This window comes from Megascapheus bottae, chromosome 8 (assembly GCF_031878675.1).
Source record: "Megascapheus bottae isolate mThoBot1 chromosome 8, mThoBot2.hap1, whole genome shotgun sequence".
Classification (NCBI taxonomy): domain Eukaryota; kingdom Metazoa; phylum Chordata; class Mammalia; order Rodentia; family Geomyidae; genus Megascapheus; species Megascapheus bottae.
Genome location: NC_143516.1, coordinates 14766747 through 14782116, shown reverse-complemented (window position 1 = coordinate 14782116; position 15370 = coordinate 14766747). Strand labels below are relative to the sequence as shown.

Genomic DNA, 15370 nt, shown 5'->3' with positions numbered 1-15370 from the left:
CGCTGGGTCTCTAAAGCAGGTGACTTATTTGCACCTCCTACTTCTGACTTCGAGAATTTTATAATTTTCAGAGAACTGGGCAGTGCCCTGTCCTGGTCCCCTGTCTTGGGTTCAGATCCTGCTTTTGTGTGGGGAACATCTAGGTAGATTTCTTTAGTTCAGATAAAGGTAATCTGACCAATCCACTGCTAAATTTACATTCATTTTAGTGTTTAATGAGTCAACTTACACCAGCTTGGTTTAATACCCTGATCTTTGTTCATCAAGCAGGATTGAGGTATTTGTACTCCAGAGAGAAACAGCAATCCTGCTTCACGTTTGGAACTCTGAAGTGCTGCTCAGACATCTGAAACTTGACATTTTATATCTAAGTTAGACTCATAAAGTATATGGAAGCATATTTGGGGCCATATACATATACACATATGCATATAAACCTTGACTAAAGTAGGGTATACCTAGGAGAGGATGGCAGTGATATAACTCCTCTGAACACTAACAAAAATGAATACCAGAAACCAAAACGTGTGTTGTCAGGAAGGCGGTAAGGGGAGGGGAGGGAGGGCAGAAGAAAGGAGAGAGGAATGGTAGGTAAATGCAAATCTGAAAATGGAGGCAGGTAACTTGAGAGGATGCATGAGATTGGGAAGGACTGAGGAGAACAATGGAAGAGGTACCATTAATAAAGATGCATTGTACTTGAAAATTGCCATGTTGAAACCCTCTTGCACAGGTATTAAAGATAATTTTCTAAAATCAGGATGGACACATTGGCACATAGCTGTTCTCCCACCTACACAGGAGGCACAGATAGGAGGATGGTGGCTCAAAGCTAGTCCTGGATAAAACTGAGGCCCTATCTGAAAATCAACTAAATAAACAAGGGCAGAGTGTGCAAAAAATGAATAAATATGTGAACTATCTTCTCCACATAGGAATTAAATGTTTCGACATTTTTTCCTCATATACCAGGAAATCAAGAAGTACTCCGTCCCCCATTGTATGAGAGCAACATGAAGCCATTTGGAGTGCTTATCCTTTTATTTTAACTCCTTTATACCAGTTGTCACATAGCAATGAAAGAAAGGATTTGTGTTTCTGTTTCACTTGGCTTTGTCTCTGTCCTGATTCTTCAGTTTTGCTGTGTTTTCCAGTAATTAGGAACCACTAGATCTGAAAGTCTGTTAAGCCCTCTCCCATGCCCCACCAATCAGTTTTCTCCTCGTTTTTTGTTTGTTTGTTTGTTTTTGTTGGTGGTGGTCATGGGACTTGAACTCTGGGCCTGAACTCTTCAGCTCAAGGCTACCGCCCTACCCCTTGAGCCACAATGCCATTTCTGGTTTTCTGGTGGTAAATTGGAGATAAGAGTCTCATGGACTTTAGTGCCCGCTGGCTTTAAACTGAGATGCACAGATCTCAGCCTCTGTGAGCCACTGTGCCTGGCTTTTCATCTAGTTTTAACTATTCTGTGACTGATAATGCAATCAAGCATTTGTGGACCACTATTGCTGAGCCTAGATGTACCAGACCTGCCTTATGTATCCAGTTCAAGTTCTTTGTAAAACTTAACCATTTGCAGACTTCGGGTGTTCATTGAAGCTGTAGGGGATTTTTTTCTTTCTCTCTCAGCTGATCCTGAGATAATGCATATATCACATCTTCTAGACAAGTCCTTCTAGTATATAAACCCAACAGTTGCTCTTGTTTCCTGTTTGCAGATGTGAAGCAATTTACTTTCTACTCAAACTGATTGGGAAGCCATGTGAAGTTCAGCCTTTCAGTGTAGCAAAAGTCACTTCATGGCTGGCTTCATGTGAAAACTGAGGACACCGGAGCTCTTCTACTTGTGGTTTCAGTTTCAGAATGGCAATAATGCCAGTCTCTTCTGCTTTTATTCCTACTTTTCTACCCTGGACCTCCTTGTGTTGCCTGGTTGGATGATTTGAGACCACATAGGACACAGTGCATTTCTGAAGCCAGGCTATTACATTTCTCATCTTCTCTCCTCTTCCTGATTCTTACATGGTAAGCTAACTGTGACAATATCACATAGTGCTTTATTATTTACAAAGCTGTCTCTTCTACAGTTTGTCTTTTAATGCCTATAACAGGCTGTGGTGATAATAACAGATTATTACTATTGTTATCACACTGACATTTTGTAGATGAGGAAGGAAACTCTCAGAGAGAATCAGTGAGCACCAAGATTACTCAATACGCTGGCAGAAAGGACAAATTCAATGTCTTAGGTCAACTTTCCAGAAGTCAGGCACCCAGACCCTGCAAATTCCATGGTGGAGGTTTTATTGGGTTGTGCAGGATTGCCCAGAGGGAAGAACTGAACTTGAGTGACATACACCAGCAGCCTCTCGAGTGGGGAGCTTTGAAGTTGAGATGAGTCTGCAGAATCTTTCTGCCACCCTGAGGCGAGGACGCTGGGCCTTTGTAGGCCAACCTCAATCAGTCGGCAGCTGTGAGCTGCACTCTGCAGAACACGCTGCTTTGGTTGCATGAAGGCAGCTCACGTAAGGGGCAATCCCCTGAAGTAGGGGCCTGGAAAGCCAATGCCGAGAGCAACCAGGGCTGTGAGGCCCTTGGGCAAGGAGATTACCTGGACAGCACATTATCCACTACACATAGACCAAAGGAAGCACTCACCTCTGCAGTGGCCTTGTCCTCGCCACTGCCCTATAAACCAGAGCCCAGAAAGTTGTCATTTTGCTCCATGCTCTTCAGGATGTTTAGTTGCTGAGCGGACAGCAAGAAGACAAGGCAGTCTGCAGCGTAAGGAGGGAAGCTAAACACTGCTTCTCACAGCTGCCCAGGAGCCACGCCATCCACAGGAAGAAGGGAAGCAGCAGTCTCTGCAGCCTCTGCAGGTTGCAGGGAAATGGTTGTGTGGAAGTCATGGGTTGTGTGAGAGACAGACGGAGGGCATGAGTTCTGAGAAGTGTGTTGTTGGGTGATCTTGTTGTGGGGAGAATATAGAGCACTTGTCCAAATGCTCACGATCTCACCTAACACCCAGCCAGACTCGGGGCCACAGCCCCTAGCTCCTAGGCCAGAAAACGCACACAGTGGGCCCCGATGGCAGGCATTGTTGTATCACACATAGGGAAGGGACAGTAAAAGTGTAGCATCAACAATAAGAGTCACATCTCTAATTAGGGCAACTCATTGTGAGTAGAGGGTTCAGGACTGGAAGCTGCTGGGCGTGAGTCAAAGAGTGAGTGACGAGTGGCCTGGTCTTTGTCCCCTGTAGACTATAAACACAGCATACAGGCTATGCTAGAGTTGTTGTTATTACTATTATTTTTTTGTCCTACTGGGGATTGAACTCAAGACCATGAGCTTGCTAACAAGTACTCTTCTGCCTGAGCCATGCCTCTAGTCTTTTTTGCTTTAGTTTTCAGGTAAGGTCTTTCTTTTTTTCCCTCCCTCCCTCCTTTCCTCCCCCCTTTTCTTTCTTTCTTGTATAAAACCAGGACTTGAACTAGATACTTGACACATTCGCTTATCAGCTAGCATGCTACCAACTGAACCACGCCTCCATTCCCAGGGTATTGTTTTTTTATAAGTCTTTCACACTTACTGTTCCAGTAGCTGGGGTGACAAATGTATGTTACTACCATGCTTTGTGTGCTTGTTGGGATAGGTTTGCACTGAGTTTTCGCCCAGGCTGGTCTCAAATCATGATCTTCTTGATCTCCTCCTCAAGTGGTTGAGATTATAGGCATGTACCAACACACCCAACTCGTGAGGTGCTGCTTCTTTTGTGGAGGGAGGAGTCATGGGGCTTGAACTCTGGGCCTGGGTGTTGTTCCTGAGCTCTTCAGCTTAATGCTATGTCCTACCCCTGGCCCAGAGCCTAGGGTCTCATGGCTTTGTAGTGCCCCAAAAGGGCTGGCTTTGAACAGTGGTCCTTGGATCTCAGCCTCCTAAGTAGTTTCTGAGGTGCTTCTTGAGATGTTGTTCTTTCCAGAAATATATCATGATGATTTGCTTCTTTTCTTTCATCACAGAGTTGCTTGTAAGTAGATTCTGCCCCAAGCATCCTCCTTCCATTAGAGTCTTAGGGAGCCTGCAGAGGTGGGGAGGGATCTATGTCTTCAGACTTGTTTTGTGCAATGTGGGGGATTTAACTCAGGGCCTTGTGCTTAGCTGGTAAGCATTCTACCATACCACGAGTGTGGTAGGTCGTTTTGTGGTTTTGTAGTTTTTCTTCTTTGGCCTTGTGCTTTTGGCTGGGCTAGCCTTGAACAGCCATCTCTGGCTTCTGTTTCTTAAGTAGCTGAGATTACTGACATGTGCTACCACATGTTGTTGGTTGTTTTTGGTGATGGTGGTTGTGGGACTTGAACTCCGGGCCTGGGCATTGTCCCTGAGCTCTTCAGCTCACAGCTACTACCCGATCCCTTGAGCTACAATGCCACTTCTTGGTTTTCTGGTGGTTAATTGGAGGTAAGAGTCTCATGGACTTTAATGCCTAGGCTAGCTTTGAACTGAGATCCTCAGATCTCAGCCTCCTGAATAGCGAGGATTATAGGCATGAGCCACTGCACTGTACCTGGCTCACATCCGCTTTTTTTTTTTTTGCCAGTCCTGGGCTTGAGCTCAGGGCCGGAGCACTGTCCTTGGACTTTCTCAAGGCTAGAGCTCTACCACTTGAGCCTCAGCACCATTTCCGGTTTTATTCTATGTATGTGGTACCGAGGAATCAAACTTGGGTCTTCGTGCATGCTAGGTAAGCACTCTACCACTAGGCCAAACTCCCAGCCCCACATCCACTTTTTAACGAGTTTTTGAAGTCTGCAAATACTATTGCTAAAGCTAAACCTCTCACGGTGGACATTGGGGGAAAATCCTCCTTTACTTCCCCTACAGCTTCCTTTCCTCCAGACCCTTCTTCAACTCTAGATCCACTAAGCAATAGGAATTTTCAATTACATCATAATCTCAGGGGACTACCCTAATATATATATATGTGTGTGTGTGTGTGTGTGTGTGTGTGTGTGTGTGTGTGCATATATATACATATATATATGCTGCTTGTTATTGACCAAATGTTATATGGTACATTATTTTATTATACTCCAGTTCCTCCCTTCCTCCTCCTTCTCCTTTTCCTCCTCCTCCTCCTCCTTCTTCTCTCTTCCTCTCTCTCTCTCTCTCTCTCTCTCTCTCTCTCTCTCTCTCTCTCTCTCTCTCTCTCTCTCTCTCTCTTCTTTTCTAAACCCTTGAGAGGCCCCAAACCAGTGCACTGAACCTTAGTGTGTCATCTACAGATTATAAGCAGCAGAATTACCTAGGATATTTCAAAGCACCCCCTGACCAACAACAACAACAACAAAAAAAAACAGAAAAGAAAAATCATGGGCCCTCTTCTATGTCTGCTGGAAGAGAATTTAGGATTGAGACCCATAAAATAACATTTTCAACACATTTTTTCCCCAGCTGCCACTTTAGAGAACTGCTGTCTAAACCATTACACCACAGCTCCAGCTCCAGTAGTCACTGTAATTAATGGCTATTAAGCATGTTGGTTTTTTTTTTTTTATGATCGAGAAGCATTGGAGTCTGTGGCCCAGCACCCAGTGAGCCTGAGCGTCAATCCCAGCAAGCTTGGCAGTGAGTCATCCCAGCTTCTCACTTACATTTCTGAGATGCCCACTGGAGGGCCAGATGGCTCATTGGTTGGCTCTGACCTAGACTGCTATCCAGATGGTAGATAGATGGATAAGAAGATGGATAGATAGATAGATAGATAGATAGATAGATAGATAGATAAGAAGATAGATAGATAGATAGATAGATAGATAGATAGATAGATAGATATCTTAGATAGCAGAGTGAGAAATGTTAAATGCTTTAAAGAAAGGGAATGGGTGAGCTTATAGGAATTCATAGGCTTTCTGGGAGACAAAGAAGAATCATGTCAGATGAAGCTTTGAGGTGCTGTCTCCAAACTTTAATTGCCATCTAGTAGGAAGAGAGAGAGAGAGAGAGAGAGAGGGGGGGGGGGGGGGAGAGAGAGAGGGGGAGAGAGAGAGAGAGAGAGACTCTTAGAGACTTAGGAAGGAAGGTTAAGCATGCACTTTTGCGGGAAAATAGATTGTCTAATTCACTGAAATGGGCAACAATTTTTCTTCGAAGGGGAAGTACTTTTAAGTGTATTGGTTTTTAAGTCAAATACTACACACTTAAAGGATCATCTAGTAAGTGGCTGGGGCACTTACGTGTGTTTTATTTGTTCTTGAAACACTAAGTTATCATTGTTCCTGTACCTCCCATGCATCTTATCAATGTTCTGGTGGTCTCTGCCTGGCTTCTCTTCCCCCTTTCCCTTCTGGCTCTCTCCTTAGGCCCCATCTTCTCTAGAAAGCTTTCCCAGACCCTCTCCCTGGCGGGCTCCGTATCTTCTCAAGATCTGGACATGCTCCCATCTCTCTGTCAGCCTGCCTCTTCCTCTATGCGTGCAAGACACCTCCTCATAAATCATGTAAATCATGATTCTGTGGAGTATGTTTAGTTAATAAATATATATGGAGGGTTTCCCAGATGCTGGACACTGCAGAGGCTCCGTCACAGCACAGGTGTTGTCCTAGAGCCTACAGCGCGCTGGGCAAGCCTAGCATCAACAGGGTAGGAGACTGTGTCACACAGGGGTCAGCCCTGGGAAAGAGGAAGTTCCCCAAGTGTTTGGAGACCCAGCTGTGTCTCATGAAATGGAAGTGATGCCAGGATCACAGGAGGCTGGCTTTCTCTCTTTTTTTTTAATGATAAAATATAAATATTAGAATTTATTTCATCTTGATGATTATAGACATAGGGTAGGCTAGGCAAACAAAAATGAATCAAAGCACCCATCTCCCACATTTAACCAGATGCATTTTGCCTGTTTATAATGCAGGTTGACTTAATTCAGATGGAAGCCATTAACTGCAAACCTTTGTAATTTAGGTTCATCTGTAGCCATTCCAAGTATCATAATTCAATTATTTGCTGTAAACTCTGAGACAGTATTTCAGTCTTGAAACATTCACGTCTTAAGTCAGACACCTCTTGCTAAGCTGTTAAAAGCTGTATTCCTCTTTGTTAACCCAAGCCATTAGCGATCTTAAATGTTATATAAAAGTAAATCCATGCTCCTAAGTATTGATCAAAACTTGTGCTCAGATCCCTTTGTAGAGCATTAGCTCCCTGAGGAAACAAAAAGGTCCTGACCGCTTTCATGAACAGTGACCCCCACACTGTGTCTGTAATGTCCTTTGCAGCAGAAATCAAAAGGTCAAGGAGCCCTGATCATATTGGCTAGTTTATCATGATTTATGTAGAAGGTATACTTGAAGTTGATCCAGACTGTATATTGCAACCATAATCCCAAGAAATTGTTCAGTTTTGCACACTGAGTTCCAAAGCAAGTGAGATACCAAAGCAAGTGAGAAATCTCAAAGCATCATCTTTCACACATAGAAGAAACAACTTCCATCCCAAACTCATTAACTGCACTGCTGACTTCATAGCCTTAAGATGACAAAATCCAAAGTCCTCTTAAATTTCCTGATTAGAGGAATCCATTTTCAAGGTGGCAAGCAAGGTCAAGAAGAATTTTCAGGCTTTCCTTTGCCATGGCCCATGAACTCCAGTCCTTCAATAGGAATCTCTTTCTCCTTTATTGCTTTCTGTACACACTGCTGGTAATGCTTGAAGAGATCGGTGCACGGGTCACCGGAACCGACCCCCTTGAGGAACTTCTCGGCAAACCACCGGTTGCAGCACTGGTCGCACTCGCGCTTCATGTCGGTGCAAGCCTCCCGGCCGCTGTTCATGGCGATGGCGCTGGCTTTCTCTTTTTAACAACAACAACGAAATGGTCTTTTGGATTTAAAACTTGCCAGACCTGTGTGTGTGTGTGTGTGTGTGTGTGTGTGTGTGTGTGTGTGTCTGTGTGTGTGTGTCTGTGTCTGTATGTGTCAACAAATATGTAAACATGAATTCTGGCAGAGAGAGAACAAGAAAGCAACTGCTTTGCTTAATGAGTAAAATAAGAAAGCAAGAGGGAAGCTGTGTGTCTCTTTCAATGAGCTTTTGCTGACAGCTAGTTTGTAACAGTTTACTGGGGAGAAAATAATGCTCAGAAAATTCCCATCTTTGTTCATACCTTTGAAAAGGCTACTTTAAAGAATGAAATGAGCACGGCCCTTTGTGCTCAGGCCCAGTGCTCAGCGTCCACTGATTTCTCTCCACAGTGCACTTACACATGTGCATGAGGAAAGGCAAAACCAACGGTGGCAGTTGTGGCCTCTCCCCAGTTTAGCAGCTCACATTAACTTCTTTCCTCCTGTTCTTGCTCTGTGTTCTTATTTTTCTGGCTTACTTCTCGCCATAAATTGTCACCTTCAGTGAGGGTGCAAGAAAGATGACTTTGGATTTTTTTTTTATTTTGGGGGGATTTAATTTTTTAACTATAATTTATTGTTAACATTATTTTGGTTGACAGGTCCTATTTGTATACATTGTAGGCTAGGTAGTGATATTTATTTATTTATTTATTTATGCATACCACTTGAGCCACAGGACCATTTCTGGCTTTTTTTATGTATGCAATATTGAGGAATCAAACCTAAGTCTTCATGCATGAGAGGCAAGCACTCTACCACTAGGCCAAACTCCCGGCCCTACTTTTTTTAAAACATAATTTTTTTCTTTTGGTACTGGGGATCAAACCCAGGACACTGCACTTGCTAGGCAAGTACTTTGCCACTGAACTACATCCCAGCCCCAAAGTGATGTTTTAATTCATTCTTACAGCGTGACATAATTAAATAGAGCAGATTAGCAACTCCATCACTTGATTTGCCTGTCATTTCTTTATGGCTTGATATCTAATGTTTACTTTTACTTGGAAATACGTCATTGCTCCTAGATCTTAAACCCTATTCCTCTTTGTGAAATTTGGGCACTTTGGTGGACAGCGCTTATTTCCTTGCTCACCAACCCTCAGTAGCCATTGCTCTGTCCTCTCCTTCTGTGAGTTCAGCTTGAGCAAATTCCATGTCTGAGTGACACCCCAGATTTGTCTCCAGAGTCATCCATCTTGTCCTCAATGACATAGTTACCTCCTATCTACCCCATCCCCTTTTATTTTGTGCTAATCCTGGGGATTTAACTCAGGGCCTGGGTGCTATCTTGGGGCTTCTTTTCCTCAAGGAGCCAAAGCTCCAGCTCCAGCTTTTCTTTTCCTCTTCCTTTTTCTTTCCTTTTTCCCTTTTCTTCTTCCTTCCTTCCTTTTTTTGTGCTTAATTGACGGTAAGAGTCTCATGGAGTTCGTTCCAACTGTGATCCTCAGGTCTCAGACTCCTGAGCAGTTAGGCATGAGCCACTAGTGCCCAGTAGATTTCACTTTTTTAAAGTAACCAGATTGGGGCTGGGAGTTTGGCATAGTGGTAGGGTGCTTACCTAGCATGCATGAAGACCTGGGTTTGATTCCTCTGTACCTCATACATAGTAAATATCTGGAAGTGGGCTGAGGCTCAAGTGGTAGAGCTCTAGCCTTGAGAAATCCAAGGACAGTGCTCAGGCCCTGAGCTAAAGCCCAGGATGGGCAAAAAAAAAGTAGCCAGATTGTATCTCTAGTAAGAACCTGTTCATTGTTTAATGTGACATCACAAATCAAACATACCAATGCTCTCTCATGCATATTTAACCTCCGAATGTCTCCCTTAACTATGATGAATGCCACCCAGTTGGCAAACTGCAGGAGAAGGAAGACAAAGCTGCCAGAGAGCAGCTCTTAAAGCAAATGTGGGTGAAGGTGTAGACGCTGCTGTGTCCCATTTAAGTCAGCTTGAATGTAAGCTTGCCACCCACCATCTTAACCACGTGGACACCAACAATGGAATTAGAACCTGTAGTGTGGCTAGGAGCTATGGAATTATAGGCTCATACCTGTAATTCTTAGCTACTCAGGAGGCTGAGATCTGAGGGTTGTAGTTTGAGGCCAATCTGGGCAAGCAAGCCTATGATAGTCTTATCATCGATGAACTAGCAGAAAGCCAGAACTGATGGCATGGTTCAGGTGATAGAGTATTAGACATGAGAAAAAGAACTAAATAAGATCTGAGACCCTGAATTCTGGCAGACTCAGCCTGAGTTCTGGCAAACACCATAGTGCAAGTGGACATGTAAATCAGGCTTGAAGGGAGTGGAGGTGTTCATGAAGACCTCTGCCACAGACTCTCAGACTTTTCCTCCCAACCTTTGCTGTGAACTTTTGCTCAGCTGGCCTCTAACTGTTCTCCTTCCTTGCCAGCCTCCCAACCAGCTAAGATTACAGACACAAGGCACAGACACCTGTTTACTATATTAATTTTTAATGGCTACTTGCTCATGGTCATGAGCAGGCGAAGTAATTCACCAATGATGCAACCCACTGTATTGGGTTATACCTAATTACTGTGTTCTCGGGCCTCATTGGTCCTCTCGGGCAAGAAGCAGCTTCCACAGGCCAAATATCCTTGAACCACAGTCTCGGTTAAGGCCAGCAAAAGTGCTGTCCTCTGTTCTGGGCCCTTGGCTTCTATCAGTCCTTGGTCACTCCTCTCTGGCCCAAAGTCCTCCTTGCTTGATTTGGATTGGTACTTTCTTTGATCGATTGTGCCCAGAGATGTGCTGGTATCTTACTCTATCTTGCTCTATCTCCTATGTCCAGTTGTCTGGGCTCGTAGTAGTTATTTTATGATTACTCTATCTTGTAAGCCAAGCTCCTGATTGTTTCTATGGTTACGGTCATATGTGCCCTTGTGTTGGTTTTATCCCCCATGTCCATGTGCCTTTAGATACCAGTTAGTATTGGCAATAGATGTCTTAGCTGTATTTCATTTAATTGTTCTACTTTTCTCATGTTTATTATGTCACTATTTCATATCATATTCATTTAGCATTACACATTATTCATCATATTAGCATTTTCACATTACATTCATTATATCCATTATGCTAGTACTTGCACATTATTATATGCTCACAACACTCATATATTAATATTTTGTTTGTAATTGATCCATTTCTATCAGTTCTCCCTCTTTCCCTCTCATCTATCTTTCATTTATGTATCTATATACCTGTTTCCTGTCATTATGTGTCTTATGTGTAACTACCATTTATCCTTTATGCATCTATCATATATCTACCTATCGCCCATTTACTTTTCCTTTATATATCTAGCATCTACCACCTATTGTCCACCTACATCTATCAATCCACCTACCTACCATCATCGGTCATTTACTTATCATTTATGTGTCTATCATGGATCTATGGACCTATCATCTGTCATTGATATATCTGTTGTCTATCATCTATCTACTCTGTTATCTATGTATTGATCAATTGGTTGATCTATAACTGTGTCTTTATTTCTCCCTCTCTGTAAGCTTATGTAATATTCTTTCCCTGGAATTCCTATTTATTCAAAATTCAGACAATAAAGGACTGGATATCTAAATTCTTTTTTTTTCTTTTTTGTCAGTCGTGGGACTTGAACTCTTGGCCTGGGCATTGTCCCTGAGCTCTTCATCTCAAGGCTACCGCCCTACTCCTTGACCCACAGCCCTACTTCCTGTTGTTTTTTTATTTCTAGTGGTCAGTTGGGTCACCTTCCCTGTCCCTGAGAAAGTGTGCCAGCAGAAATGGCATTTTAAGTAGGAAGACTTGTTCTATTAAAAATCCTTGTCACAGAATAAAATGTCTGCTGAGTTTGTGTTAATAATGACTGTGGGAGAGGAGAGGCGAGGGTAAGGATTTCAGTCTCCCATTCATCACCCAATCCAGCTTGTCAGCATTCCATTCCTAGTACCTTATAAAATTAATGACAGCGACTTGAAAATAGCATTTAATTGAAGATCAAGATCGCTGGTTGATTGTGCTACTATCTTCCCTCTCCTTTGCGAATCACAGTAGAAAGAATCTTCCTAGCCAAGGGGGCTCAGGCACAAGGGGCAAATATTCCCAGTTTTGGCAAGCAAACATGCTTCAAAGTTGAAAGGTTTTCATTTCACTGCGAAAATATACATACAGAGAAAATTATTTTGCCTGGCTCAGGGGGTAAAGTGGAAATTCGGCTTGAGTCACTAACTTGTTTCAAGAAATCTGTTGATTTGTTCAGAAAGGCATTTCATTGTGCTATCCCCACACGCACCTACAATATCCAGATCACCTCCTGCTCACGAAACAACTTCCCCTGTTCCACGGTTCCATTCACTCGAGGTCTGATTTCTTAGACCTTGTTCATCCCCATCCACTGTAAGTGGGTCACCCTCCCTCCTCCTGAGGATACTGGTTCCACCCCACATTTTTAAGAGAAAAGAACCTGGCCTGGCTTTCTCTAGTAACTGTTGCCGCAGCTTCCGTATTCCACACTGCACAAAAGGGGAAGTTCACCAGCGCTCAGAAGCCAAGACAGGGGCACTCTGGGGCCACTCCTCAAGTCTTACAAATTGTCCTTATTCTCAAATCCTGATATTTACAAGCCTTTTTCTCTTGTTTCTCATCTCCACCTACCCACTTTGATGTCATACATTAAAAACAAAAAAGAGAAAAAAAAAAAAGACTTGTTTCTCAAAGTGACCTAAAAAATGAAAATCGGTGATTGAGTTGCACTTGTGACAGTGTAGGACAATGAAACATCTTAGAACCAAAGATAATTTAACGCAACATTTTCTAATAAGTTCAATAGCTAAGGTATTATAAAACGCAGCCACATTCATGCCTCCCGTCATGTCATTGATTTGTGAGCACACCTACCTCCTCTCCCTGGGGCAGTACTTTGGGCAGTTATCGGGGCTTGAACTCAGAGCCTCACACTCTTCCTTAGCTTTTGCACTCAAGGCTAGCGCTCTACCACTTGTACCATGGCTCCACTTCCAGCTTTGGGGGGTTGGTGGGAGATAAGAATCTCACACTTTCCAGTCCAGGCTGGCTTGGAACCGTGATCCTCCCATCTCAGCCTGCAGGATGACCGGGGTGAGCCCGGGTGCTTGAGCAGGGCCACATGGCCGTCTTTGTGCGGGGCACCCCTGCCTCTCGCGGTGGAGGAATGTCACTTCTGTCTCTGCTCGCAGGCGCCATGAAGGACCGGCTGGCAGAACTCGTGGAGTTGTCCCAGAACTACAACCAGCACTTGGCAGATGGGGACGACGAGGACTCGGCCCCGCCGGGCGAGCACCTCATGTTCGAGACCGACCACCTCCTGGAGTCCCTGTACCGGGACATCCGCGACATCCAGGTGGAGAACCAGCTGCTGGTGGCCGACGTGAAGCGCCTGGGGAAGCAGAACGCGCGCTTCCTCACGTCCATGCGGCGCCTGAGCAGCATCAAGCGCGACACCAACTCCATCGCCAAGGCCATCAAGGCGCGCGGCGAGGGCGTCCACCGCAGGCTGCGCGCCATGCAGGAGCAGGGCGAGGAGGCCGAGGCCCGGCACGGCGCGCACTCGGCGCTGGCGCGCATCTGGCGCGCGCAACACAGCGCGCTCGCCCGCACCTTCCAGCGCGCCATGCACGAGTACAACCAGGCGGAGATGAAGCAGCGCGACAACTGCAAGCTCCGCATCCAGCGGCAGCTGGAGATCATGGGCAAAGAGGTGTCGGCCGAGCAGATCGAGGACATGTTCGAGCAGGGCAAGTGGGACGTGTTCTCCGAGAACCTGCTGGCCGACGTGAAGGGCGCCCGGGCGGCGCTCAACGAGATCGAGAACCGCCACCGCGAGCTGCTGCGCCTGGAGAGCCGCATCCGCGACGTGCACGAGCTCTTCCTGCAGATGGCCGTGCTGGTGGAGAAGCAGGCCGACACGCTGGACGTCATCGAGCTCAACGTGCAGAGGACGCTCGACTACACCGGCGAGGCCAAGGTGCAGGTGCGCAAGGCCGTGCAGTACAGGAAGAGGAACCCCTGCCGGAACGTCTGCTGCTTCTGCTGCCCCTGCCTCAACTAGCGGCCGCCACCCCGACTCCATCACCCATCACCATCCTCACCCCGCCCCCCAAACCGGGGCCCGCTGTCCTGAGCCTCTTTATAGAACTCAGGCCTCAGAAGAAAGGCCAGGTTCAAGAATCTGCAACCCAGCCAGGGAGGGCTGTAACCCCAGCTGCTCCCCAGGGAGGCAGGAAGATCCAGGGTTGAAGCTAACAGGGCAGAAAAGTCCCAAGGACTATCATCTTCAATGAACTGTCCCTCCCCCAAGGGCGGGGAGGGGTGCAGGAGCCAGAAGTAGAAAAAGCCAAGTGAGAGCAGGAGGGCCTGAGTTCAAACCTGGCACAAGGAGGAAGGAAGGGAGGAAAGGAGGGCAGGAAGGAGGGAGGGAGCATTCCTTGGTTCTTCAGGAGAGAGAAAAACATAGAACCCAGCTCTTGCTTAATATTTATCTTTTGGTTCTTCAGATTCTTACTAAATTCGTGTGTGCCTCCCAGACAGGCCGCATGGCCCCTCCCTGTCTCCTTCCCCTGTGAGCTGTGTCTAAGGCCCAGAGTCTAAGAGGAACTCTCCAATGGGCTCAAGGAGAAAGGCAATTTTGCCCTGCTAATACAAGGAAGTCATCAAAACTTACCTTCATCTGGCCTTCCTAAAATATTCTTCGTTCTGTTCAATTTCAAGTGCCCTTGGCCATAGTAAAATTGCCTGTCTGATTTATTCAGTGGTCTCCTGCCTAGAAAGGCATTTGCTTTCTTTTCACCTCCACTACTCATTAAAATCACATCGAACACGTACCTTTTTCTTACGCCTTTCCTTTTTGCTATCTTCCACCAGAATGCATTTTGCGATCATCTTTCCAGATGTTTTTAAGCACTGGATATTGAACAAGCACTCAAAGCATGTATGTGTCACAATGTGTTTTTGTGTGTTGCATTATGTATTTTTTCACATTTATTTAAAAATTATCTTTTTACTGGACTGGAAATGCACATGTATGTGTAAATGGAAAATACTAATATTTCCTAATGTGTACATAATGATCAATGGGGTTTACTTACTTTTATAAATATAATATATAAATAACAAGAAAAAACATTTTTTTCTGATTTTTGGTGTTGATTTGCTTGTTTTGATTTTTGTCTGACTGCAGTCTGGATCTCTACCATCCAGTCTGTGTTAAACATGACCAGGCCAGTGGGTCACCTTAATAATAATAATAATAATGTTAGCTAGTGAGGAGTCTGAGATCTGAGGATCCTAGTTCAAAGCCACCCTAGGCAGGAAAGTCTGTGAAACTCTAATTTCCAATTAACCACGGAAAATCCAGGAGTGGAGCTGTGACTCAGTGGTAGAACACTACCATACATACACACACGTGCACACATGCACACACACCTCA

At 44.9% G+C, this 15370-nt stretch overlaps 1 protein-coding gene and 1 pseudogene across 3 annotated transcripts in view; one reads left to right on the top strand and one right to left on the bottom strand.

The window, feature by feature from the left end:
• The window catches only part of Phactr2 (phosphatase and actin regulator 2), a 381904-nt gene extending 367844 nt beyond the window's left edge, over positions 1-14060 (top strand). For all 3 annotated transcript variants that reach the window (XM_090338012.1, XM_090338011.1, XM_090338013.1), the window contains exon 2: positions 13122-14060. In XM_090338012.1, the coding sequence (XP_090194138.1) occupies positions 13122-13993 (872 nt within the window). In that variant the 3' untranslated portion in view covers positions 13994-14060. The remainder of the gene's footprint in view (positions 1-13121) is intronic.
• LOC150059569 (TP53-regulated inhibitor of apoptosis 1 pseudogene) lies at positions 7599-7829 on the bottom strand (annotated as a pseudogene).
• Positions 14061-15370: the final 1310 nt, after the last annotated feature.